This window comes from Thalassophryne amazonica, chromosome 14, assembly GCF_902500255.1.
Source record: "Thalassophryne amazonica chromosome 14, fThaAma1.1, whole genome shotgun sequence".
Lineage (NCBI taxonomy): Eukaryota > Metazoa > Chordata > Actinopteri > Batrachoidiformes > Batrachoididae > Thalassophryne > Thalassophryne amazonica.
The window spans coordinates 92501090-92525669 of NC_047116.1; the positions used below are offsets into that span (position 1 = coordinate 92501090).

At 43.4% G+C, this 24580-nt stretch overlaps 1 protein-coding gene across 1 annotated transcript in view; it reads left to right on the forward strand.

Moving 5' to 3' along the window:
* Positions 1–22039, forward strand: part of LOC117524422 (aspartate--tRNA ligase, cytoplasmic-like) — a 35637-nt gene extending 13598 nt beyond the window's left edge. Inside the window, exons 5-8 of the mRNA XM_034186192.1 lie at positions 2952–3044; positions 8267–8369; positions 19394–19495; positions 21958–22039. Coding sequence (XP_034042083.1) covers positions 2952–3044; positions 8267–8369; positions 19394–19433 — 236 coding nt within the window. The 3' untranslated portion in view covers positions 19434–19495; positions 21958–22039. The remainder of the gene's footprint in view (positions 1–2951; positions 3045–8266; positions 8370–19393; positions 19496–21957) is intronic.
* The last annotated feature ends 2541 nt before the right edge of the window (positions 22040–24580 follow it).

The window sequence follows — 24580 nt, forward strand, 5'->3', positions numbered from 1 at the left end:
ATTCACAGCTTCATGTTGGAATAGAGTAGAGAAGGATTGTAAAACAGTTTCTGGCAAATTGCACCTGAAACTTTGCATGTTCTTTTAAAGAAAACCTTCATCTACAGTACTGTTCAGAATAATAGTAATGCTATGTGACTAAAAAGCTTAATCCAGGTTTTGAGTATATTTCTTATTGTTACATGGGAAACAAGGTACCAGTAGATTCAGTAGATTCTCACAAATCCAACAAGACCAAGCATTCATGATATGCACACTCTTAAGGCTATGAAATTGGGCTATTAGTAAACAAAAAAAAAAAGTAGAAAAGGGGGTGTTCACAATAATAGTAGCATCTGCTGTTGACACTACAAACTCAAAACTATTATGTTCAAACTGCTTTTTTAGCAATCCTGTGAATCACTAAACTAGTATTTAGTTGTGTAACCACAGTTTCTCATGATTTCTTCACATCTGAGAGGCATTAATTTTGTTGGTTTTGAACCAAGATTTTGCTCGTTTACTAGTGTTCTTGGGGTCATTGTCTTGTTGAAACACCCATTTCAGGGGCATATCCTCTTCAGCATAAGGCAACATGACCTCTTCAAGTATTTTGACATATCCAAACTGATCCATGATACCTGGTATGCAATATATAGGCCCAACACCATAGTAGGAGAAACATGCCCATATCATGATGCTTGCACCACCATGCTTCACTGTCTTCACTGTGAACTGTGGCTTGAATTCAGATTTTGGGGGTCATCTCACAAACTGTCTGTGGCCCTTGGACCCAACAAGAACAATTTTACTCTCATCAGTCCACAAAATATTCCTCCATTTCTCTTTAGGCCAGTTGATGTGTTCTTTGGCAAATTGTAACCTCTTCTGCACGTCTTTTATTTAACAGAGGGACTTTGCGGGGGATTCTTGCAAATAAATTAGCTTCACACAGGCGTCTTCTAACTGTCACAGCACTTACAGGTAACTCCAGACTGTCTTTGATCATCCTGGAGCTGATCAATGGGTGAGCCTTTGTCATTCTGGTTATTCTTCTATCCATTTTGATGATTGTTTTCCATTTTCTTCCATGCGTCTCTGGTTTTTTGTCCATTTTAAAGCATTGCAGATCATTGTAGATGAACAGCCTATAATTTTTTGCAGCTGCGTATAAGTTTTCCCCTCCCCAATCAACGTTTTAATCAAACTACGCTGTTTTTCTGAACAGTGTCTTGAACGTCCCATTTTCCTTAGGCTTTCAAAGAGAAAAGCATGTTCAACAGGTGCTGGCTTCATCCTTAAATAGGGGACACCTGATTCACACCTGTTTATTCAACAAAATTGGTGAACTCGCTGACTGAATGCCACACTACTATTATTGTGAACACCCCCTTTTCTACTTTTTTTTACTAATAGCCCTATTTCATAGCCTTAAGAGTGTGAATATCATGAATGCTTGGTCTTGTTGGATTTGTGAGAATCTACTGAATCTACTGGTACCTTGTTTCTCATGTAACAATAAGAAATATACTCAAAACCTGGATCAATCTTTTAGTCACATAGCACTACTATTATTATGAATACTACTTTATAACTACTTTATTAACACTTCACCATGAAGTTGTATAATTGGTGATGCAATAGACAAAAATTGTGCTGTGGACAGGTGAGGGCTTCCTGCATGAACCTGGGTCCAGCAGTCCATGTCCATTAGATGATTGATTTTGTCCAAACTGTGTCAAATGACATCCAGTATGTTGTTCAATGCACATTTAGTTGTCCAACTTGCTTATTGTTGGAAAATAAAGGTCTTAAGAAAGTAAAAGTCGTAGCTTTTTTCTGGTGGTGGAACTTGGAAATTGGAGGTTAACAACGGAGGGGAGCTCAGTGTAGTACATGTGCACACCACAGCCTGTGCTGTTGTCTGTTAGAGCTAATAGACAACAGCACAGGCATGTAGTGTGTACTGCACCCCAAACCACCTCTGCAACTCAGGCCAGACACTAAAGCACACACAATCTCATAAAAATGAACTGGACTTAGGGGCTCCGGTGTGTGGGCGCAGTATGGAGTGTCTGTTGTGAGTACACACTTAATACTCAGTCAAGACAGTCTGAGATGTCTTTTTAATCACTGATATTCTTCATTCTGATCCAAAATCTCCTGCAAAGCTTTAGTCTGGCTGTTAAAAGCCTCACAGATAAGTTGATTACAACTGATTAACACCGTAGAAAAAGGGTTTTGGTGTTCCTGTTTATCTGCGTTTCAGCAGCACCAGTGATAATTGCAGTGACTAATGGCGTGTGATAACTCCCCAGTGAACGTGGCAGAGGCAGCAGGCAGGCCTGTCGAGCTCGTCCATCTGTCTGGATGCTCTTTCAGCTCCAGTGGCAGCAAACAAAGTGGGGCCCTCTCACCTGTCAGGCTCAGCCTTGGGGATGGGGGCAGGAGGAGGAGGATGAGGGCTTTCATGTGGGTTGAGGAAGAGTTGTGAGCCAAGAGGGCGGCTCTGCTTTCTCTCGCGCAGCCTCTGTGTCTGCGTCATCTGCTGTCTGATAATAAGGTTAATACTTGCCTCTGAGTGACACGGATGAAACTGGAGTCAGTTTGTCATAAAGTTTGAGGAGAGTAGAACCATTAGACCGCAGAGACAGTCAGCACTGCTCCTCCTGTATCTTATTTATTTATTGTCATGTGAGCACATGTTGTTTTATGCATGGATCGACACATGCACATGCAAGCTTATTCAAATTTCTTTCAGAGTGCTGAAAAACCTGCAAGGCTGCAAAGTTCTTTGCACAATGGCTTGAAAAAGGTAGATAAATCCTTTGAAGTGATACAAAAATTCCTTACTATATTTTGTGTGTGTGTGTGTGTGTGTGTGTGTGTGTGTGTGTGTGTGTGTGTGTGTGTGTGTGTGTGTGTGTGTGTGTGTGTGTGTGTGTGTGTGTGTGTGTGTGTGTGTGAGACAGACAGGGTGTTGGTGCACATCTGCGACCTGACTCCTGAGAAAGCGGACCAGATGATCTGGCTGCGTGCCAGAGTGCACACAAGCAGAGCCAAAGGTGAGGTCACCCTTTGTCTTTTTTCATCGTTTTGAGTTAGACTGACTTCATCTTTGTGTTAAAACCACAAACGGCTAAGAGTAGACAACCTCTGGGCTAATCCCATAGTGTGTACTGAAGTCAGATGTTCGAAATGTCGATATTTGGTTGATCTCATCTTTCTCTTCAAGATAAAGCCGCAAGTCCACTAGTTCTTGACTTAATCCTCCTCCGATTCCTATGACCTAAAAGAATGACATCACTCCCTTTGGGTTGAACAAAATTTCTCCAATGAAAAATGCAACTGTGCTCAACATTGATAACATCATTTAAATCTAGTGAGTACAATAAAATCTTTGTTTTGTCACTTGCTTCAGTTCAGGTTTGCCAGTGTCTAATCCATCTCATCCTGTACCCAGCATTTTATGTTACTTTGAATACCAGCATGTGCTACTAGTCCACCAAACAAAAGGCAATTTTTTTTTCAATCCTACTTAAGGTGGCCAAACGATACGTACAGTGTACCTTGGCCTATACAGAAATGTATAATAACCATCACAGGGTGTCAGCAGTTGCCAGGTAAGAGTCAACGAAGAATTACTATCAGAAAATACGAGGTCTGTTAGAAAAGTATCGGACCTTTTTATTTTTTGCAAAAACCATATGGATTTCAATCACGTGTGATTGCATCAGCCAAGCTTGAACCTTCGTGCGCATGCGTGAGTTTTTTCACGCCTGTTGGTTGCGTCATTCGCCTGTGAGCAGGCTTTGTGTGAGCAGTGGTCCACCCCTCTCGTCAGATTTTTATTGCAAATAAATGTTTGAACGATTTGGAGCTTTGCTGCATCAATTTTTTCCAGAAACTGTGAGAGACCTCCAGGTGGACACCGTTCGGAAAATTCAGATGGCTTTCAGGGACCATTTTATGGGGATTACACAGATTAAGGAGTGCTGCAGCCGGTTTAAAGACCGCCCACAGCGTCTGAGAGCGTGGCGCGCTCCGAGCGCCGATCGACAGGCTGACACCCCGCTGAAACAACCAGATCATTTCCAACGTGAAGGCTTTGTTGATCCGGGACGTCGTCTGACTTCCACAAAAAAGGCATAAGGTGTGGACATCAGCACTTTTTCGGCACATTCCACTGTTACAGGAGTTTTTTTCATGGAAAAAGAAGCGGACGGATATGCCACTGTGCCGCTCATGGCGCGGGACAAAACCACCTCCGTGTTGGTCTCACAGGACAGCTTTGAGATGGATTTCAGACGGCTGTCGTGGCTTTTTAGTCGTGTGACTATCCGAGAAATTGTGCATGAGCTGGACATGCCCAACATGTCCTGTGAGGCTTCATCACGGCATTGCTTTGCGCCATTCGGCTCCGCCGCGACGCGCGGAATTCCTCAGCATGTCTGTCTCAATGTGCTGAAAAAGTGCTGAAGTCCACGTCTTCCGCAATTCCTGTGCTAGTCAGAGGACGTCCCGGATAAAACACAGCGTCCAGTTTAGAAATGAACGGCACATTCCACTGTTACAGGAGTTTTTGTCATGGAAAGAGGAGCGGAGGAATTCCGCGCGGCGCGGCGGAGCCGCATGGCGCAAAGCAACGCCATGATGAAGCCTCACAGGACATGTTGGGGCATGTCCAGCTCATGCACAATTTCTCGGATAGTCACACGACAGCCGTCTGAAATCCATCTCAAAGCCGTCCTGTGAGACCAACACGGAGGTGGTTTTGTCCCGCGCCATGAGCGGCACGGTGGCGCATCCGTCCGCTTCTTTTTCTATGAAAAAAACTCCTGTAACAGTGGAATGTGCCGAAAAAGTGCTGATGTCCACGCCTTATGCCTTTTTTGTGGAAGTCAGACGACGTCCCGGATCAACAAAGCCTTCACGTTGGAAATGATCTGGTTGTTTCAGCGGGGTGTCAGCCTGTCGATCGGCGCTTGGAGTGCGCCGCGCTCTCAGACGCTGTGGGCGGTCTTTAAACCGGGTGGAGCACTCCTTAATCTGTGTAATCCCCATAAAATGGTCCCTGAAAGCCATCTGAATTTTCCGAATGGTGTCCACCTGGAGGTCTCTCACAGTTTCTGGAAAAAATTGATGCAGCAAAGCTCCAAATCGTTCAGACATTTATTCGCAATAAAAATCCGACGAGAGGGGTGGACCATTGCTCACACAAAGCCTGCTCACAGGCGAATGACGCAACTGACAGGTGTGAAAAAACTCACGCATGCACACGAAGGTTCAAGCTTGGCTGATGCAATCACACGTGATTCAAATCCATATGGTTTTTGCAAAAAATAAAAAGGTCTGATACTTTTCTAACAGATCTTGTATATGGCATTATTTGTCTGATCATAAGGATTCCAAAAAGGTACAATTTTGACGATCTATGACTGAATTCTCTTGGGTAAAGACATAAAAAATATGACAAAGTTGTATATTTCAGTTTTTGCAAGGCTCGGAAGTTAAAGTTGCTCCAATTTTGGTAAAAAGTGGTTGTCATCCAGAACCCAAGGCTTTTCTATGGTGTTGTGGATGCGGTGAAGCGTAGTACCGGGGCATGTTCTCAGGCTTGATTTGAAATTATGTATCTCTGAGGCAATAGTATTGCAATCTCAGGATTTATTTCCTGGTGTCTTGCTGCCCTATCAGAAAGGTGCACTCAAACAAGCAGGTGTCATTGTCAGCTGACCACTAATTTGCCCTTTTGGTTCAGTGTGTTCTGGCACTGCATGCTGCTAAGACGATAGGCTTTTTCACAGTGAATGTGGGACCACTCACACAGTTATGTAAACTTTGGTGTTTTCCAGTATCTTTATGACTTTATCTTCTAAGTTTTGCTCAGGGGTTTTTATCTTAGATCGTCACTTTGAAAAGAAGCTGCAGGCAGGAAATGCTGCATGCTTTGTACATCTGCAACGGTATAGAAGCTGCTCCGAGTAATACTGTTACTCTGGTTCATGCTATAAGAAGAGAAGTCACCAACCTTTTCCTGTCAGCTAAAAACAGTAAAGAGCCATTCCATAGAGTGTGGTATTGTCTGTATAAATACCTTGAACAATTGGACAAAAAGGGAAGGATCTTTGGTCTGTGACTCAGTGTCACTGCCACAAAATGAGCGGTGGTTTTTACCACAACCATGACTTTATGCAGAACAGGTGGCTCAGTGTGTAAGGAGTTCAGCTACCAATACATAGACCTGAAGGTTTGATACCTGGCAGCACGGTGGATTAGTGGTTAGCACTGTTGCCTCACAGCAAGAAGGTCATGGGATTGATTCCCACCTGTGGCCTTTCTTTGTGGAGTTTGCATGTTCTCCTCGTGTTTGCGTGGGTTTCCTCCGGGTGCTCTGGTTTCCTCCCACATTTAAAGACATGCAGGTTAGATGAACTGGAAACTTTATAATTGTCCAGGTCTCCCTTGCAAAAGAGGTCTAGATCTCAATGGGACAAACCTGGTTAAATAAAGGTTAAATTAAAAATTAAATACCTGTCTGTATCCATGGAAGACATTCCATCTCCATGACTCATATCCCCATCACACATAGCCAGAATGAAGCCAAATGGCATCAGAATGACAGCTCGGTCCACATCCAAAAGGTGTCCAGCTGCAGTTCGAAAATGTTCTGACAATGAAGAGTCCACACAGTTGGTCCCAATCAGCCGGTGATGCACATGTTCAAAACCCCCTGGGCAGATTTAATTTCTTGTTATAATTGTTCAGACGAGCTGCGCTCTGATGCGATCCGCTGACGTCACCACTCTCTTTGTTCACTTCTTTACTCCACTTGATGAGCTGCACATCGCGTTGGGGATTACATTGCGCCAAGTAGCATACTTTAACAGCTGCACACAAGAAGGAAAGAACACACAACTGTTTTACCAATCCAAGACAATGTAAACATGACAAATAATGACCTTTTTAGACAGCTCAAAATGCTTTCTGCAGCTTGTTAGGCGCACGCGTGCGTGAATGGCTGAAGCTGGAGTGGTCCTGTGTGATTCAGGAAGTGATTACAGCTGTTTTCAACGGCCAGTTTGCAGAGAAAATTTTTAATCCGTCACAAAATAATTATTTATATGCACAGCGTCCAGCGCAGAGCATGTGACAGCTGGTAGAACAAAGAATGGCGTCCAGCTGGGAACACAGCGGGTGGGATCATCACGACGGCGTGCATTCTATTACGTGAGTCAAAGGAATGCTCATGTCAGGGGGCCTTAAGTCAGCTCTCCTCTGCCCTGCTGATTCCCACAGTCAGATGTGCGTTCAAGTTTATGGGGGCGTGGCTTTGGATGGAGCACTGACGGGGTAGGAGGGAGGGGGTGGAACCTAGAGGAGGTGCTACTTTAAAATTTTCCTAGCTCTCTTGCTACCTCTCCAGGACTACCAACTCTAGCTTTATGTGCACAGGTAGAAGCAGTACATGGTAGATAGGACCTTTACTCAGTGAAGCCGGGATTACCCACCTGGAGCAGCAGTGGGTGTTGTCTGAGACACAGTGCAGAAGCTGGAAAGTAAAAAAAAAAAAAAAAAAGTGTATTTGTATTGAATTCTGTGCAGGTGGGATTTTTGCAACCAACCACCCAATCTGGAAATAAAACGTTACCATGCATCAGATGTTGCCAGCTGAACTCCACCGCAGCAGTAGACTGCTGTGACATAACCGATTTGAATATGTGGTCAGCTTTCTGTCTTCCAGGTGCTTCCAGATATACGAGTGTGCTTCCTCATTTCTGCCATGCTGAAAATCCATTTTTCTAATCTGCTAAAGCTGCTCTTAATGATGATCATGCAGCCTTTCCTTCCAGAGAACTTCAGTGTCAAGTGTCACTTCCATCTGATCATATCTTTATTGTTTCTGCTCTCAATAAGGATTTCCTTGTGAGCAGAACAACATCCTGATTTATTTAGGATGTGCCGGTGGGATTGTAGTACAGCTCTCATGTCTCCAGTCCAAGATCAAAGGGTCGGGGCAATCTGACTGTTACAGCCCAAATATTTGCTTTCTTCTCCATTCATTCATCTTCAAAGTGAAGCCTTCGTTCACATGTGTTTAACACTTCACCTGTGCAGTACAAGGACAAGCTTTAAGGACAGCAAAATGTCCTCATCCCAAATCACAGGCAGCCTTATTGGATAAATAAGCCTGCTTGTTTTTTTTTTATTATGTCAAACCAGTTAGCTTAGATAAGCATGCCTGAAAGTTTCCTGTTAACAGCTATGTTCTGTCAATTGTTTTCAGGGAAGCAGTGTTTCTTGGTCCTGCGTCAACAGCAGTTCAGCGTGCAGGCACTGGTCGCGGTGGGAGACTGTGCCAGCAAACAGATGGTCAAGTTTGCTGCAAAGTGAGTACCGACATGACATTTCCTGTCTGAGAGGGGCAAACAATGGTGGGAAAGTCCTCAGCCCTGATTGGCCTCTGGTCCATTTTCACACATTCTGTGAGGGAGGGAGCCCTGGAATCGATAATTTTTCACTTGACAACAAAAGCTGGTTTTTAACAGGGTGGGATACAGCAGTGTTTTAATAGAGCCTTTCCTGTTGAGATGACAGATAAGCTAGCTGGAGGGGGGGCAAATAGTAGAGGAAGAAATACTTAAGACCCAGGGGTCATTAGTCATGCTATGAGGTAAATGGTGGTTACTGATTGTCTATTTATGAACATAAGCACCAACAAATAGGCACTTTACTGTGAAATGGGGGTTGATCATAACTGTGCTTTTTGTGGACAAGTTCTCAAGGGCCTCATTCATGAAAAGTTTGTAAATTACATCAACATCCACAGCCTTCACTTCAGGACAAGTCACAGTGCTAGCTGGAACACAAAATCTGTCCACCAACCTCAGTCTCTCCCTCTCTCTCTCCTCCCAATTTAACAGATATTTTCCATAGATTCGATTGGTGTTTCCAGTTCTCCAGTAGGAACAGCCTATTAAAGGTCCTGCCACAAGGTCAAGGGATTGAAGATTTTAGACCAGGCCACTGCCAAATTATATATACATACCAGTGTATGGCACCATAAATAAATAAATAAATAAATAGACTTGCTCTTGTGCTTTGGATCATTGGCTTGATGCATTTATCACATTTGTGTGGAAATTCATTGATTGATCATCAGTGTTATCTTTATAATTTATTTGTAATGACAAAATTCATCCAAATCTCAATAACGATCAGTGAGTGGATACCTGTCAGGTGAGCGTCATCATGGGTCCTGCTAGTGGTAACAGTATGATCTAATACAACCTGCTGCACGGACTGATGATTGACATTAAACCCGGATCCCCCACTCAATGAACTCTATTTATATAGTCTGTTTCCATCTGAACCAGAGGCTAAAACCACTGTACAATGCCTCAGATTCACCAATTCTCTCTGTGTCACACACACACACACACACACACACACACACACACACACACACACACACACACACACACACACACACACACACACACACAGATACACAGATGTCAGGGTACTGCTATGTAAAGTGCTTACTACATACTGGGAACCACTTGGGGATTCAGGACCCTGCCCAAGGGCCCTGAGTGATTTATTTATTTATTTATTTCCCCTCTGGCCTGACAGGGGTTTCGAACAGTGGATCCTCTGGTCTCAAGCCTACCGCTTAACCATAAGACCATCACCTCCCCTGATTAGAGTGCTATGACACCCAGACCTGCTAAAGGCCAAATGAACTCTTTGTGACTCTGGAGCCATTGCACATTTATGTTTTTAAGGGTTCTTAATTTTTTTTTTTTTTTTTTTTAGTTTGTGCAGCCAAAGAATGTGATGATAACATGTCCACGCAAATTCCTTTTAGTACCACTAATTTTATGGACGTGATTAACATACATTCTGTGGCTGCCGGCTTGTCCTGTACTTTTGTATATCAGGAAGCGATGCAGCAGTAATGAAGAGATTGAGAAGCGAACCAAACCCCCTCGAGGAGAAATGCCTGATCAAGGCTTTTTTTTTATTGATCAGTTTAGAATTAATTAAACCAGAGACACCAAATAAGTGCGTGTGCTTGTTTCTGCTTTGCTGTATGCCCAGTGTCTGCTCTTTACATACAGTGTGCATCAATCTTCTGTTTCATAAACGTTTTTCTCCTCAACATCTGTTTTTCCTCCAGGTGTGTAGCCAAAGAAGGGGGTCAAAAAGCCATTGCCCTCCTTGTTAGAGTAAAGGTGGTATTGCCAAAGACATTCACCATGTCCTTGTGGGGAAAATTCTGGAGAATTCTGCAGAAGTCTGTAGATGGACCCAGTTTGTGAATTATTACTTGTGACTTCCCTGATGATTTAGTATGTCTCGCAGACTACTTCTTGCTCAGTGGCAAAGATTCAATCTTCAAGATCAGACTGTTTCTCAGGATTTTGTGCACAATATGGCTGGAGTAATTGCAGACATGGACACAACTGCTGGTCCAGATGGATTGTGGGAGTTCATTGGGAGTTCATCTGCAGCTACTCCTTGAAATGTGCCTAGGATTGAGGATTGGAGTTGCCTGCACCTGTAGGAGGAGGTTCATGTCAGAGGACACTATATATATCATCCAGAGTGGTTACTTGGGGAGACTAATGCAACAGATCTTTGTTTCTTATTTTATTGTATTATTTCTCACTGTTTTGTTTTTTTTTTTGGTCATGTGAGGAACCTCAACTTTGCTGTTTTTCTCTCCCCCCCCCCATGTGGCACATCATCACCGCTGACTGTGTGCGCACTCCGATCCCTTTAGTTATTCAAACATACATAGATCTAAGTCCTACAGCAAGACAGCAAGCTTTGACTTGGTTCCAACAAGGCTGAATAGTAATTGGGCCCAATCTAGCTCGGGTCCTAGACTAGGTGCTTCGATCTGAAGGAACCGTAACCTTCTCTACTGTGGCCAATTCCCTAAGTCAAATGGAAATAATCAACGCCATGAACCAGATCAGGAATCCATTCTCCATGATTTAATAACACACACATTAGTTTTCATGGCATCTTTCTTTCAGCTGGAGGAAGGTTGTGCCCAGACTGAACTTTGCAATCTGCTGTCTGACCACAGCGACCTCTGTGTTAGTGGTGTCAGCATCCCCTGACCGAGTGGGTGGCCCTATCAGCTGCTCAGCTGACCTGGCCTCATGTTTTCTTGATACTGCTGCAGCCTGAAATGACTTGTAGCTTCAGAAAATTTGTCAGAAGACAGGCTTTGATAAGCAAGAAACAATTTTAAAATTTAGCTCATCTGATATTGGAAAAAGTTGAGTAACAGTGCTTTGGGCAAGTGACATTTTTCCCATTGTTTTGTTCTTACGTAAGTGTCAGATGTTTACTTTCATGTGTAGTAGTTCCTCTGTTTCAGCAATATTGTGGTTGGACAGTTGGATTGTTTTGCAAGTCCTTGCTACAGACTAGCAGAACAAGTGAAAATGATGACATAGTTGGAAAGATAACGATGCACATCAGAACTTAAAAATAGCAAAATCATGCTGTCATGTGACAGCTGTCTAATTTTCTGAGAGCTGTTGTTTTCCTCAAAACACTTTGAGCCAGCATTGTGGATAAAGATGAAGGAAGCAACTAAAACTCAAGGTGGTACTGCTGTGTTGGACCTACTTTTTACTGCTGTAGGTCAAAATTCAATGGAAACAGCGTTACTGCCCTAAATTTTAGAAAAGTCTAACATAGTTTATATTGCAGCATCACAGCCGAGATCCAAAATTACAACACCTTCTCATAGCAAGTGCTCTTCAACACTCAAACATCTGAAACAGTGTGTTCTTCTGACAAGAAGAACTGCACACACACCAGCCACTGCACTCATGTCACAAATAACAAAATGTGCATTATATTTTAATTTCAGCCAGTATTTTTAACAAGTCATCAAAATAACTTAGTAGCCAAATCCACATTAAAGCAGAAATTATTAATTTCAAGATGCAGTAATGAAATAAAAACCAAAGCAATCTCTAAAATTTAAATAAAAGAGGCATATCTCCCTCTATCTGCACAGATTACAACCCAGTTACGTCAAATCAGATCTGTTACTCATTACTCACTACTCCATTACTCACTATAGCATACCCTAATCGGGAATCTGATTTATTTATCTGTTTTCAGCAACTGTATTAACCAATCTGGTGCCAGAAATCTGCAATGGGAGATCTGCTTTAAACACAAAGTACATTTTTTTTCATGGACACACTTTACAGTTATCTTGCTTAGAAAATGAGTGTTCTCATTTAACACAGGGCTTTATTTATTCAACTGATCTTCCATAAGAGGGGAAAGACCAGTCCGGTTAATGTGAATGTGGTCTAAAGGATGCAGCTGTTGTGTGTTGGCAGAAGAACAACACTCTGGTGTTCCCTCATTAGTGTTTTTTAACGACGAGGAGAGAAGGATTAATGCAGTGTGTTTGTGCAGCCTTGCACCACATTGGACAGTTGGTGGTTCTCCTTGTACCTCTGCTAATTCTCTCGTTTCTCAGTGAGGGAGATAATAGCACCTTGTGCTCAACATCCTTTCAAACATAATTAACCCGTTTTCCCCCCTCGTAGTTTTACTTTGGACACACTTGTTACACAGAGTATTTTTGTAACACGGCTGATTTTTTTTTTTTTTTTACAGTGACCTCATAATTTGTGTTACTGCATATTTGTTGTTGCACTCGCTCATATTCACAGAGTATATAAATAACTGGGGCATGATTTAATACTGATCTCAAACTTGTTTCTCTTTATTTTCATGTTATCCGTTGTGATTGACAGTTATTGAGGACTTTGTCACATGAATTGATAACTCTACCGGGCTTTCAGTCAGAGAAATCACGTGTCAGAATCTGATGTCGACTTTACATTACAGCGCACATCCTAACTGGTTATAATTCACGTCATGTTGAATTTTTTACATGGCACCTATTTTTCACATCTCATGGAAACAGTTTGCAGCAAAAATACTGCATTTGTCATTGTACCAACAACATTTAATCTACGTCTACACTTTTTACTCTAGTTTCAGTGTCTCAGATTGTCACAGATATGGATAAAGGTATTTTTTAAACCATTTCAGCCATCGGGGAAAATACTTTCTGGTTACAACAAGTCAATTTTCTGATCTTCACTGTTGTGTGGGCCGCTGAAGAGGAGGTACTGCTGGCCCACCACCACCAGATGGCGCCCTGCTTGAAGTGCGGGCTTCAAGCACGAGAGGGCGTCATAGCAACCGGGAGTGACAGCTGTCACTTGTCATCAGCACCAGCTGTCACTCATCACACATCACTATCACAATAAAGGCCGGACTGCCACTCCACCTCCCCGCCGAGAAATCAGCTACCACTCAAGGTAACCTTCTCTGCGGTGATTTTGTTGTATCTAAACATTGTTCTGTGTGCAGCCGTTTTCCTGTGGACTCAGTCTGAAGCTGGATTGGCGGATAGTGGGAGTGCAACGTTTTTCGCCTCTCACTCCTTCCAGGGAAGAGACTGACAGGAGCTGCACGGGTGAAACTGTTTCTGGAGGTGGAGGTTCTCCCTCCCGGAGGAACTGAGCAAGGAAGGATTACTGGGTGTGTCTTCACACACCCACCATTAACTGTTTCTGTTTCTGCCAGCAGTACCAGGTCTGACAGCTGGAGACGGTGGCCACCTGGGACTCGGGACTTGGCGGCTCCGGTGTTCTTCAGATCCGCTGGCGGTGGAAGCCGTGTGGGATCCGGCTCTTCTCTGGACAGACGTCTTCTATCCTTGAGCCTGCCCACACGTCACCTTGTGTATGATTGACTGTACTCCTCAATTGTTATTGTCTGTATTCCATTGTGCAATTCACAACATTAAATTGTTACTTTTTGGCTTATCCATTGTCCGTTCATTAACGCCCCCTGTTGTGGGTCCGTGTCACTACACTTTCACAACATTTACTTTTCTAAATGCTCCTCAACAAAACTCATAAAGAGTTCTATGGCTTGCAGGATCAAGATTATAAAGATAGTTTAAAATAGGCAAAGCAGATGTTCAGATGGTAAATTATCTGTATTTATATATTTAAAATTATAGGACACAGATCTCATGTGTACTTTTGGCTAAGGACCTTCAGCTGATTGCCGGTGTCCTCCGTACCGAACGGTCTCTTCTCGTAATCGGTCCGCCCTGCCTTCACTGCGCATGTGTCATTCGTGGCGGTTCACCGATTATCACCTCGTTTCTGCTTAAAAACTGCACTCTAGTCATCATCTATCTCAGAGACGATGTCTGAAGCTTTTGTACAACAATCATTTCCACATAAATTCAACATTATTTAATCATAAAAGACGGATGAAGTGATCAGAGCCCCGCAGCTACACGAGCTGCTAGCTGATGCATTCACTGCATTGGTCTTTTCATAGCATCACAGATTTTTGCAGAGTTTCTGCATGAAACAGCCTTGTTTCTGCTTTAAAACTTTCAAACGATTTAAGACGTTTTACCTTGTCATTTGATGGTTAATAATCCCATTAATCCATTTGATTGCTTTGGGTGAAGAGACGCTGTCTCAGACGTGCTGCTGTGGTCTGAAATGATGCATGTGCAGACCGATTTTTAGGGGGGTACTGTTTGGACTGCGACACCCGTACAAAAAAAAAAAGCCAATTACTGCTCTGTAAAATTGCTTCCAATGGTGGTTAGGGCTAAATTTCAATCTTAAGTAATTTTTATGTGAAAGCAGAAGTGCTGTGAAAAAGGTCATAAATCTTTGTGATTCGTCAACATGAATGTGTTATGGTTTTGTGGCGGCAGAGAGCGGCTTGTTAACTGTACAACATGCGAAACTGTGTGAATCAGCCCAGTTTGAGGCCTCTAGGACTCATTTGGACCATAGTTCTTTTTTTGACCTAATTCACTAGGGGTGCCTGGAGTTACATTTTCAAGAAAAAAAAACTGGGAGTCCACACAGCCCCACACAGTGAGATCTGCCAGTGATGAGTGAGGGAATTCTGATAAGAAATATGAACATAAAATGTATTTATACTAAAATATGTTACTTGTGCCCATGTAGTTGGGCTGGGGGAGGTTACTATTATTATGGTGTGTGTGTGTGCGCGTGTGTGTGTGCGCGTGTGTGCGCGCGCTACCCTTCTCACCTAGCTCTTATGCTGGTTAGAAGGGTTGCATAAACCCAGCAGGATTTTTGGACATCGTGCTTTATTTTGTATGTGTTTGTGTTTTTAAATGTTTTATGTATTTTATTTATTTTAACCTCCACTGCCTTGCGGTCATATACCCACTTGTGGGAAAGGCTTTAGAAGTGAACCTTGAGGAAGAATCTGAAGATGGAGTCACGAAGGTGACTGACATTGTTATCAGTGTCCCTTCTGCAAGTCTTGCGACACCGTTGGTGCCAGGTTCTATCTGCTTTTATTGTTCCTTTGGGTCCACCAGCTGTGTGGAGAGTGGGGGCAGCTGCATGGGCAACAGCTGATCCTACATGCCATCCTGCTCAGGCTTCATAACACCACTGTAGAGGTCATTCCAGTGACACTGCAAGGTGCAGGAGCAGCAAGGGAAGTTGTAAGCGCATTTGAGTGGTGAAGGAATTGTGTGTCAGGGGTTGCTTCTAACGTGGGAGTGGTCATTGCATTTCATCGGACATCTACCGTCTGCCGCAACCTGGACAGCCCCACCCATGATGTGTTGTCACTCCATGGCCTGCTTGCTCCACTTGGGTGTGTGGAGCTGAATAACTATCTTGATTAACAGGCACAAACACCAAACACCACACCAGGCAAACAAATAAGGCAAAAGAAGACTCTTCGTTTTGCCAATTGGAACATCAGCAAATCAAGGGCATAAGCAAGACTGCCATATTGAAGGGGAACTCTCCAAATTAACCAGTAACTGAACTGTCTCCAGGAGACTTGACTGGCTGACATGGGCACCATCAGAGAACTAAGTTACACCTTCTTTTGACAAGAGAAGTCTCCGATGAACCTCGGCAGCATGGTGTTGGCTTTGCTTTAAAGAACTTGCTCGTTGCCTACATCAAGCCCCCGTTATCAGGCACAGAGTGGATCCTTGCTCAGCGGCTCCTCACTTCCTTGGGGCCAGCCACCACCATTAGTGTGTATGCCCCAACTCTCTTTTCCACCCCAGAGGACAAAGATCAGTTCTTTGAAGCCCTGGATGAAGTTCTATACAGAATTCCTGCATCCACCTGGAAATCCTGAGTAGTTGTTAGCTTGTCCTGCTCCAGTCCCTTCATGAGCTCCTCTCCTGATGCTTGGAACAGCATTATATCTCCAGGATATGCGAGACGCTAACATCGTCACTTTGTATAAGAACAAAGAAGTCTGCAGGGACTGCAATCATTTTCGAGGTTATTCCCCTTCTGAGCGTCGTTGGCAAGGCATTCCCTGTGTTACTTTGCTGCACCTGTAGACTGTAACCTCCCGCATTTACCCAGAATCCCAGCGTGGCTTCCAAGCTGGCTGGTCACCAGTAGACATTGTGTTCTCATTACGTTCGGTACAGGGGAAGTGTCAGGAGCAGCGAATGCTCCTCTGCATCTCCTGTATAGAGCTAATAAAGATGTTTGGCCTGGTTAACTTGAGCACTCTCTTCTTGCTTCTACAGAAGATTGGCTGTCTTCCTTGGCTTCTTGCGGTCATCATGTCATGTAGCACAGTCTCATTTGAGGGCGGGTGCTAAAAGGGTAAAATATGACACATATGACGTAATTTCTCTACTTCCAGGGACAGAAACATGCCACTTTTTTGGGGTCAAATTACATGCAAACAAAGTGAAATGCAAAGAAAGTGACGATACAGTGGAAAGTGGACGTGTGTTGCAGTTTGTTTATGACCGGAGCACAAACATGTCGAGGTGGTTGTTTGCAGGCGAGAGAAACGGAGGTACTCTGGTTAGCTTGTAGGCTAACACTTACCAACACAACCTCTCCCATTGCCTCGTCTTCCCTTCTCCACTGGGAACCGAAAAAACCCCCGGATGTTTTTGCGACTGCTTCGGTGATTGCAGAGGAATACAAAACGGTACACCACTTTCCCGTGTGAAGTTATGCTCTATATATATTGCACAACGGGAGTGGCTGTCCCCATAAGTGGTCAAATCCCGCGATATCACGCAGGGTTCCAACGAGACAGCACATATGGTGCAACATCTGGGCTCTTCCCAGTAAGTAGTGAAGAAAAGCAAGGCTGCCTGCTTTGACATCTCCTTGTTCATGCTCCTCCAGTACGCTTCAGTGAAATGCCACAAATTGACTGGTTGAACAGTCAAAATCCTTAAAACTGACTTTTTTTTGTGGCCAGTGGTCTTTTGTTTTGTTGTCCAGTGTACACTTTGCCTCCAGTGTTTTAATAATTGGTTTCTTTTATTTATTTTTGTTTGTTTATTTGAACATCCTGTTACAATTTATATATTTGTTTGTTTGTTTGTTTTTTAAAGCTTGGTCCATGTCATACGAGGGCTGTCAATAAAGTAGCGGTCCTTTTTATTTTTTTCAAAAACTATATGGATTTCATTCATATGTTTTTACGTCAGACATGCTTGAAACCCTCGTGCGCATGCGTGAGTTTTTCCACGCCTGTCGGTGCATCATTCGCCTGTGAGCACTCCTTGTGGGAGGAGTCGTCCAGCCCCTCGTCCGAATTCCTTTGTCTGAGAAGTTGCTGAGAGACTGGCGTGTTGTTTGATCAAATTTTTCTAAACCTGTGAGACACATCGAAGTGGACACGGTTCGAAAATTAAGCTGGTTTTCAGTGAAAATTTTAACGGCTGATGAGAGATTTGAGGTGATTCTGTCGCTTTAAGGACTTCCCACGGTGTGAGACGTCGCTCAGCGCTCTCAGCCGCCTCGTCAGCCTGTTCAAGCTGAAACCTCCACATTTCAGGCTCTATTGACCAGGACGTCGTGAGAGAACAGAGAAGTTTCAGAAGAAGTTGGTTTCAAGCATTTTATCTGGATATTCCACTGTTAAAGGAGATTTATTTAATGAAAGACGTGCGGACGGGTCCGCGCGTCGGGACGCAGCCGACGCGGTGCGGCGGCACGGGAAAAACACCTCCGTGTGATAACCATTTGTAAAATCCAGGCGCTTTTGATGGCTTTTGGTGGAGTGAGTATATGAGAAATTGTTTAACAGCAGGACATGTTCCAACTTGTCCTTAAGGCTTCCAACGGAGGTGTTTTTCCTGTGCGGAGTGTCGCGGCGGCTGCGAGCCGACGCGCGGACCCGTCCGCACGTCTTTCATTAAAAAAATCTCCTTAACAGTGGAATATCCGGATAAAATGCTGAAACCGACTTCTTCTGAAACTTCTCTGTTCTCTCACGACGTCCTGGATCAATAGAGCCTGAAATGTGGAGGTTTTCAGCTTGAACAGGCTGACGACGGCGCCTGAGGGCGCTGCGCGATGTCTCGCTCCGTGGGAAGTCCTTAAAGCGACAGAATCACCTCAAAATCTCTCATCAGCCGTTAAAATTTTCACTGAAAACCAGCTTAATTTTTCGAACCATGTCCACTTCGATGTGTCTCACAGGTTTAGAAAAAAATTTTGATCAAACAACGCGCCAGTCTCTCAGCAACCTTCTCAGACAAAGGAATTCCGACGAGGGGCTGGACGACTCCTCCCAAGGAGTGCTCACAGGCGAATGACGTCACCGACAGGCGTGGAAAAACTCACGCATGCGCACGAGGGTTACAAGCATGTCTGACGTAAAAACATATGAATGAAATCCATATAGTTTTTGAAAAAAATAAAAAGGACCGCTACTTTATTGACAGCCCTCGTACATATGGTGGTGAAACCTGACTTGTGAAATTCATGAGGTGACAGTTATCAGTTTCAGATTGACACTTTAAAAAAAGTAACATTTTACCACTTGAATTTAGTTCATCTAATGAATAAAGCAGTTCTCATAACAGACAGCAACTTGAGCCAAACAAACTTTAGATGTCTGTGAAGAGCGAGGCTTGCAGTCTTTCCACCCTCGCGTATTTTGGAAGAACTGAACCATTTGACAGTCGCCAGATGTTTACGTGGAGCAGAAAAAAGGCGGACAGCAGTTTGGTTTTGAAAGCACGAAAGCCACAAGCTTATGCGGTTTCATAGCCAGATCTCTTTCTTCAGTTACAAATGTCATTGGAGCGTTGTAGTTTTTGGTACCTGTGGTGATTTAAAATCTGTGGTGCATTGCCAACCCCCCCCCACAAATTAACTACCTGTACCGCTCGCTACCCATGCCGATCATGAATGTAAAGTGAAAACACTTGCATGCAACTGTCAGCCGCGGTTTAATGGAAAATTACTGTTCACATGCAGTTTGCCTCCCACACAGTTTGTTTTCTAAGTGCTGTCTGTTGTTTCCCCCACAACCTTTTCTCCAGCATCACCAAGGAAAGCATCATCGATGTGGAGCGTCTGTGAGGAAAGTGGAGCAGAAGATTGAGAGCTGCTCACAGCAGGACGTTGAGCTCCATGTTGAGAGGGTAAGACTGTGGGCACAAGCACTGCTTATCAAACACACACACACAAACAATTCTTGGTAACACACACAAAATGTGGACATTCTGGTCCAAAGCAGATAAATGGAACCTGGCATTGGAGGATGAAAAAATAAATAAACAAAATAAAAATATTTAGCATTCATGCACGTACAGTCTTTTTCTGGATTATCAACACTCTTAATTTGAAAGAATTTAATTATGTTCTGAAATAAATGCAAATGGATCGTATTTTAAAAGAATGAGTATTTAAAGTATCTAGAATTATTGAACAACAAAAAAATGATTTCAGATTACCATTAAGTGCTGTACTTTTTTTAAATTGGTGTATGTCCAAGACATTTATTTATCCATCAATTGATGTATCTAAAGTAAACTGGCTCTAAAAGTGGTAATTTGCTGTAAATGCATTAATAACAGTAATTATGTTAAGGACTGTAAATACATATCGAATCGCATGGCTGATACATAAGATTCTCACAGACAGTCTGTTTAACTGACTTCAGGTTCATCAATTTAATCACATTGTCAGCTTAACGTCTGGTTTGTTGCCATGAGCAGACTTTCTGCAGTGCAGCTCAATATTTCACTGTTAAGACATGAAAATAAACTGAATTGTCTATAAATACCACCTCCTCTCCTTTATCCTCTCACATGTTCATAGTCTCTCTTTCTCTTTGACTTTCTCTCTTTGAAAAGTTGGTTAATGACATCTAAAGTGGAATTTGTAGAACCATACAAGGCTGTAGCAGTTCAGCCTGTTACATGCAATGGTAAGTGTAATGTTTATTTGTTCATTTTGGGTCGAGGATCACGATCTTTTGTTGAGTCCAGATTGTAAGCCCTGTTTTGAGGCTTGTATTTTTTCATGGGAATCACGTGATTGATAGAAGTTAGATAGAAGATAGAAAGTGGATTAGTGGTTAACAACTGTTGCCCTTACAGCAAGAAGGTCATGGTATTGATTCCCACCTGTGGCCTTTCTGCGTGAAGTTTGTGTGTTGTCTTCGTGTTTGTGTGGATTCCCACCGGGTGCTCCGGGTTCCTCCCACATCCAGAGATATGCAGGTTAGGTGGACTGGAAACTTTAAATTGTCCGTAGGTGTGAATGTGTCTGTTTGTCTAAATGTGACCCTGTGACAGACTGGTAGCCTGTCCAGGGTGAACCTCGCCTCACGTCCCATGACTGCTGGGATAGGCTCCAGCCCCCGGCGACGCTCAATTGGAGTAAGCGGGTTGAAGATGAGTGAGTGAGTGGTAATATTATACTATGAATCCCTTTCTTAAATTGAAGGAAGAAAATTATAGTGGTACAAAAAAAATTATTGCTATGACTTGAATCTTAAAAAACACCAGAGGCCACACAGCTTTAATGGTTTACAGCATTTTTTTTTCCCCTCAACCACAACACCATAGATTCAATTGGGGCAAATTGATGGTGTAAAGTACATGTCTCAAAGGTGGGAAAAATGCTTGTCATTCTGCACAGAGGGCAGGGTGAATTAAGGTGCCTTGACACCTGCACCCATTTAACCCCCGCACTGTCATGCAATTTGTTGTGCCAGTGCCACCCACTGGGTTCCCAGCTGGATACTGCGCTTTGTGCCGCTGGACACTGCATTATATAAAGAATTAATTTGTCATGGATTAATCATTTTCTCTGAGTTTGGCTGCTGAAAAACACCTCTAATCACTTCCGGAATCAGAGAGGAATTTTCTTCAGCTGCAGCTTTTTCTTCATGAGGTGGCGAACGCATTTGGAATCGTCTCAAGGGTAATTATTATAATGTTTATATTGTAATGACTTGGTAAAACAGTTGCATTTTCATTCCTTCTCTTGAGTGTCTATAAAATTATGTTTTATGATAGATTTAAAACATCCCATCATAATTGTTCAGATGAGCTGCGCTGTGATGCGATGTGCTGAGGCAATGACTCACACTCACATTCAGTGTTTTTTAGTTGTTTGCGCAGTGTTCATGTGAAGTTCATATAATAATGCATGACGACAGAGATTTTGAACATTTCAAAAATCTTCTTTGCGCACTTGCACAGAGCCGCACACAGTTTACAATGGTTTACAGTGAGTTTACTCTCTTGCACAGCAGGTTGTGTACCAGTGTGCGGATCAAATTTGTGCAAGTGCCAAGGCACCTTTACATGCCTGCTGATGGAGAAGGCATTAGGCTGTATGTTTGTGTTGTATTGTGCTTCCCACCTGTGTATTGTTGCAGCAGTACTGAAGCATTTACATTTGCATGCAGCCAGTCACACAGACAGCTGAGGTGTGTGAAGATATAACATGAGACTCTCTTGGATGACAGTCCCTTTCACTTTGACTTCATCTGTGTGTCCAGGTACTTTCCAGCTTCTGAACCTCTACTGGAAACCTGAGTAATTTGTCACCCTCTGAATGTTGAAGCTGTTTGTTTCTTTCCCCCCCTCAGATATTTGTAATGAGCCCAGCAGAGCCTCGTCTGCCTCTGCAGTTGGAGGATGCTGTCAGGCCCGAAGGGGAGGGCGAAGAGGTGAGGAATAATGCGAAATTTCTCTCCAAATCCTTAGAAATGCAATTTTTTTATACCATATTTTCTGGACTATAAGTTTTGGGGGCAGGTCAACTTATTATTATATTACTTATTACTTATTTTTTCCTTATATTTCAAAGCACCTTATTGGTAAAAAAAAAAACAAAAACTGGTTGCATCATCACGTGTGAGCATAAGATGGTACTGTCAAGACTCATGGACAAACCATTTCTGGTCCACCGATATGGAGGAGGGTACTGGTGAGTCATACTCCGGAGCAGAAGGTGGCGCTAATGCAAGCATTAACCTGGATTCCAGCCGTCTATAAACAAGAACAAAAATCTGACGAGAAGGGGCGTGTTGGTGTCTTAGGACGACTTCCCATTGCTGATTTCTGGCTACAATGTTGGTCCTGATTTTAAAATGGGAGAAATTGGGTCAGATAAAAGCAAAAACAAACATTAAATAATTTTAAAAAAGTTTTTTTTTTAAATAGTCATCAATATTTGCATTACTTGCTATTTTATATGATCCAATTACACACCAGTGTAAAGGAATTATTGTGTAACTGATAATGGTGTATTGGGAATCACATAATTTGCGCGCACGTCTTTCATTACCAAATGTCCTTAAACAGTGGAATGTCCGCATAAAGTCCTCATGCCGGCCTCTTCTGAATCTTCTCTGTTCTCTCATGACGTCCTGGGTGAATTAAGCCTTAAATTAGGATGTTTTCAGGTTGAAACAGGCTGATGACGGCGCCTGGAAGCACTGCGCGACGTCCCGCTCTGTGGGAAGTCCTTACAGTGACAGAAACACCCATAATCTCTCATCAGCCGTTAAACTTTTCGCCGAAACCAGCTTAATTTCTCGAATAGTGTCCACTCGGATATTCCTCACAGGTCCAGAAAAAATTTTGATAAAGCAACGCGCGCCGTCTCGAGCAGCGTGTGAAACAAAGGAATTCAGCCGAGAGGGCGGGACCACATCTCACTCAAGGCCTGCCCACAGGGAAATGACATCACCGACGCGTGAAAAAAATCACGCATGCGCACGAGGGTTCAAGCATGATTGGTGTAATCGCACGTCATTCAAATCCATATAGTTTTAAAAAAAAATAAAAAGGTAGGATACTTTTCTGATAGACCTCGTATTATCCATTTTACTTCTACCCATAACCTCATTAATATCTTCAACAGTTTTTTACTGTTTCCAGTTTTGTCCTCCAATTTGGATTGATAATACTTTGTTATATTATTTCTTAATGCTCTGTAAGATTGCCAATCTGTCATACTACCAGAAGCAATAGCAAACTTCTTCAGTAGGTCTCTTTCTTTTATCAGATTTTTCAATTCACTACCCAGCCATGGGGCTTTGATTGATCTTACAGAAAACTTCTTAATAGGAGCCTGCTTATCACACAGGAGAAAATAAATTCATAAGGAGTCTAGTGCAGACTCTACATATGTATTCTCTAGTACAGTGTCCCACTTTGCATGTTCAACATCAGAACAGAAATCATTCTCTGAAATTTTTTATATAACCTCTTATGAATTACCTCAGGACCTGGTTTAAGCCCCGTTTACACATAGACGGTAAGAGCTCCCAGAAGCGTCCTGGGAGAGTTTTTGGCCGTCTTAAGGATCAAACGCCGTTGTTAACGCCGGCGCAAGAGAGCGTGGCTTAGTTCCAGCTTCACCGGGAGTCGTCGAAAAAATTATTCAACATGTCGAATAATTCCGGGAGCGCTCCCAGAGAATTTGCGTGACGACGGAGACAATGCGAACAACGGCATTTGATACTTTTTAATCGCCGTTTCATCCTGCCCCTTCCTGTAATGCTGCAGTTTACACCGCCGTAATTGGCGGCCGGCGTTGTATCCCTAACCAACGGCGTGTAAAACGGCGATAGAGCCCACACCGTCGTCCTCAAAGGCGTTTTAATCGGCGACAGGGGCAGACAAAACGGCAGTGCTAGCGGACAGTACGCCGTTCTAAACGCCACCTCCCGGTTAAAACGGCGTTCCAAACGGCCGATAGGCGGCGGTCAGTATAAAAACGCTAGCGCGCTGCATGCAGGCCTCTCACTCGCGGCCAGCTCCAGATATTTTTGCAGAGAAGCTCCAGTATGCCTCCTAAAAGAAAGTTGGCAGCGGCAAGGACTTAAAGAAGAAGGAAACCAAGAGGTCTGGTTCAGAAACAGAGGGGAGGCCTGTGGTGGAGACGGAGCAAGACGTTGAGGAGGGGGAAAGGAAGGAGAAGAAAAGGCTGAGGATGATCTCCCTCCCCCTGCAGTGACAGAGGCATGTATTCCTGCTGCTTCAGCCTATTATACTCTGGGGGCGGTGCCTATATGCAAATGATCCAGGAGTAACGCAGGATTTGCCTGGATAAAAATCTGCGTATTAACCAGCGGTACACATGGCATTATCGGCGGCAGCAGAACACCGCCGTTCTCATGCGCGTCTTAACCTGTGATTGTAAAGGATAGAACTGGGTACTAACCCCCATTGCCTGACGTGTGCCGGACGCTACGGCGTCAA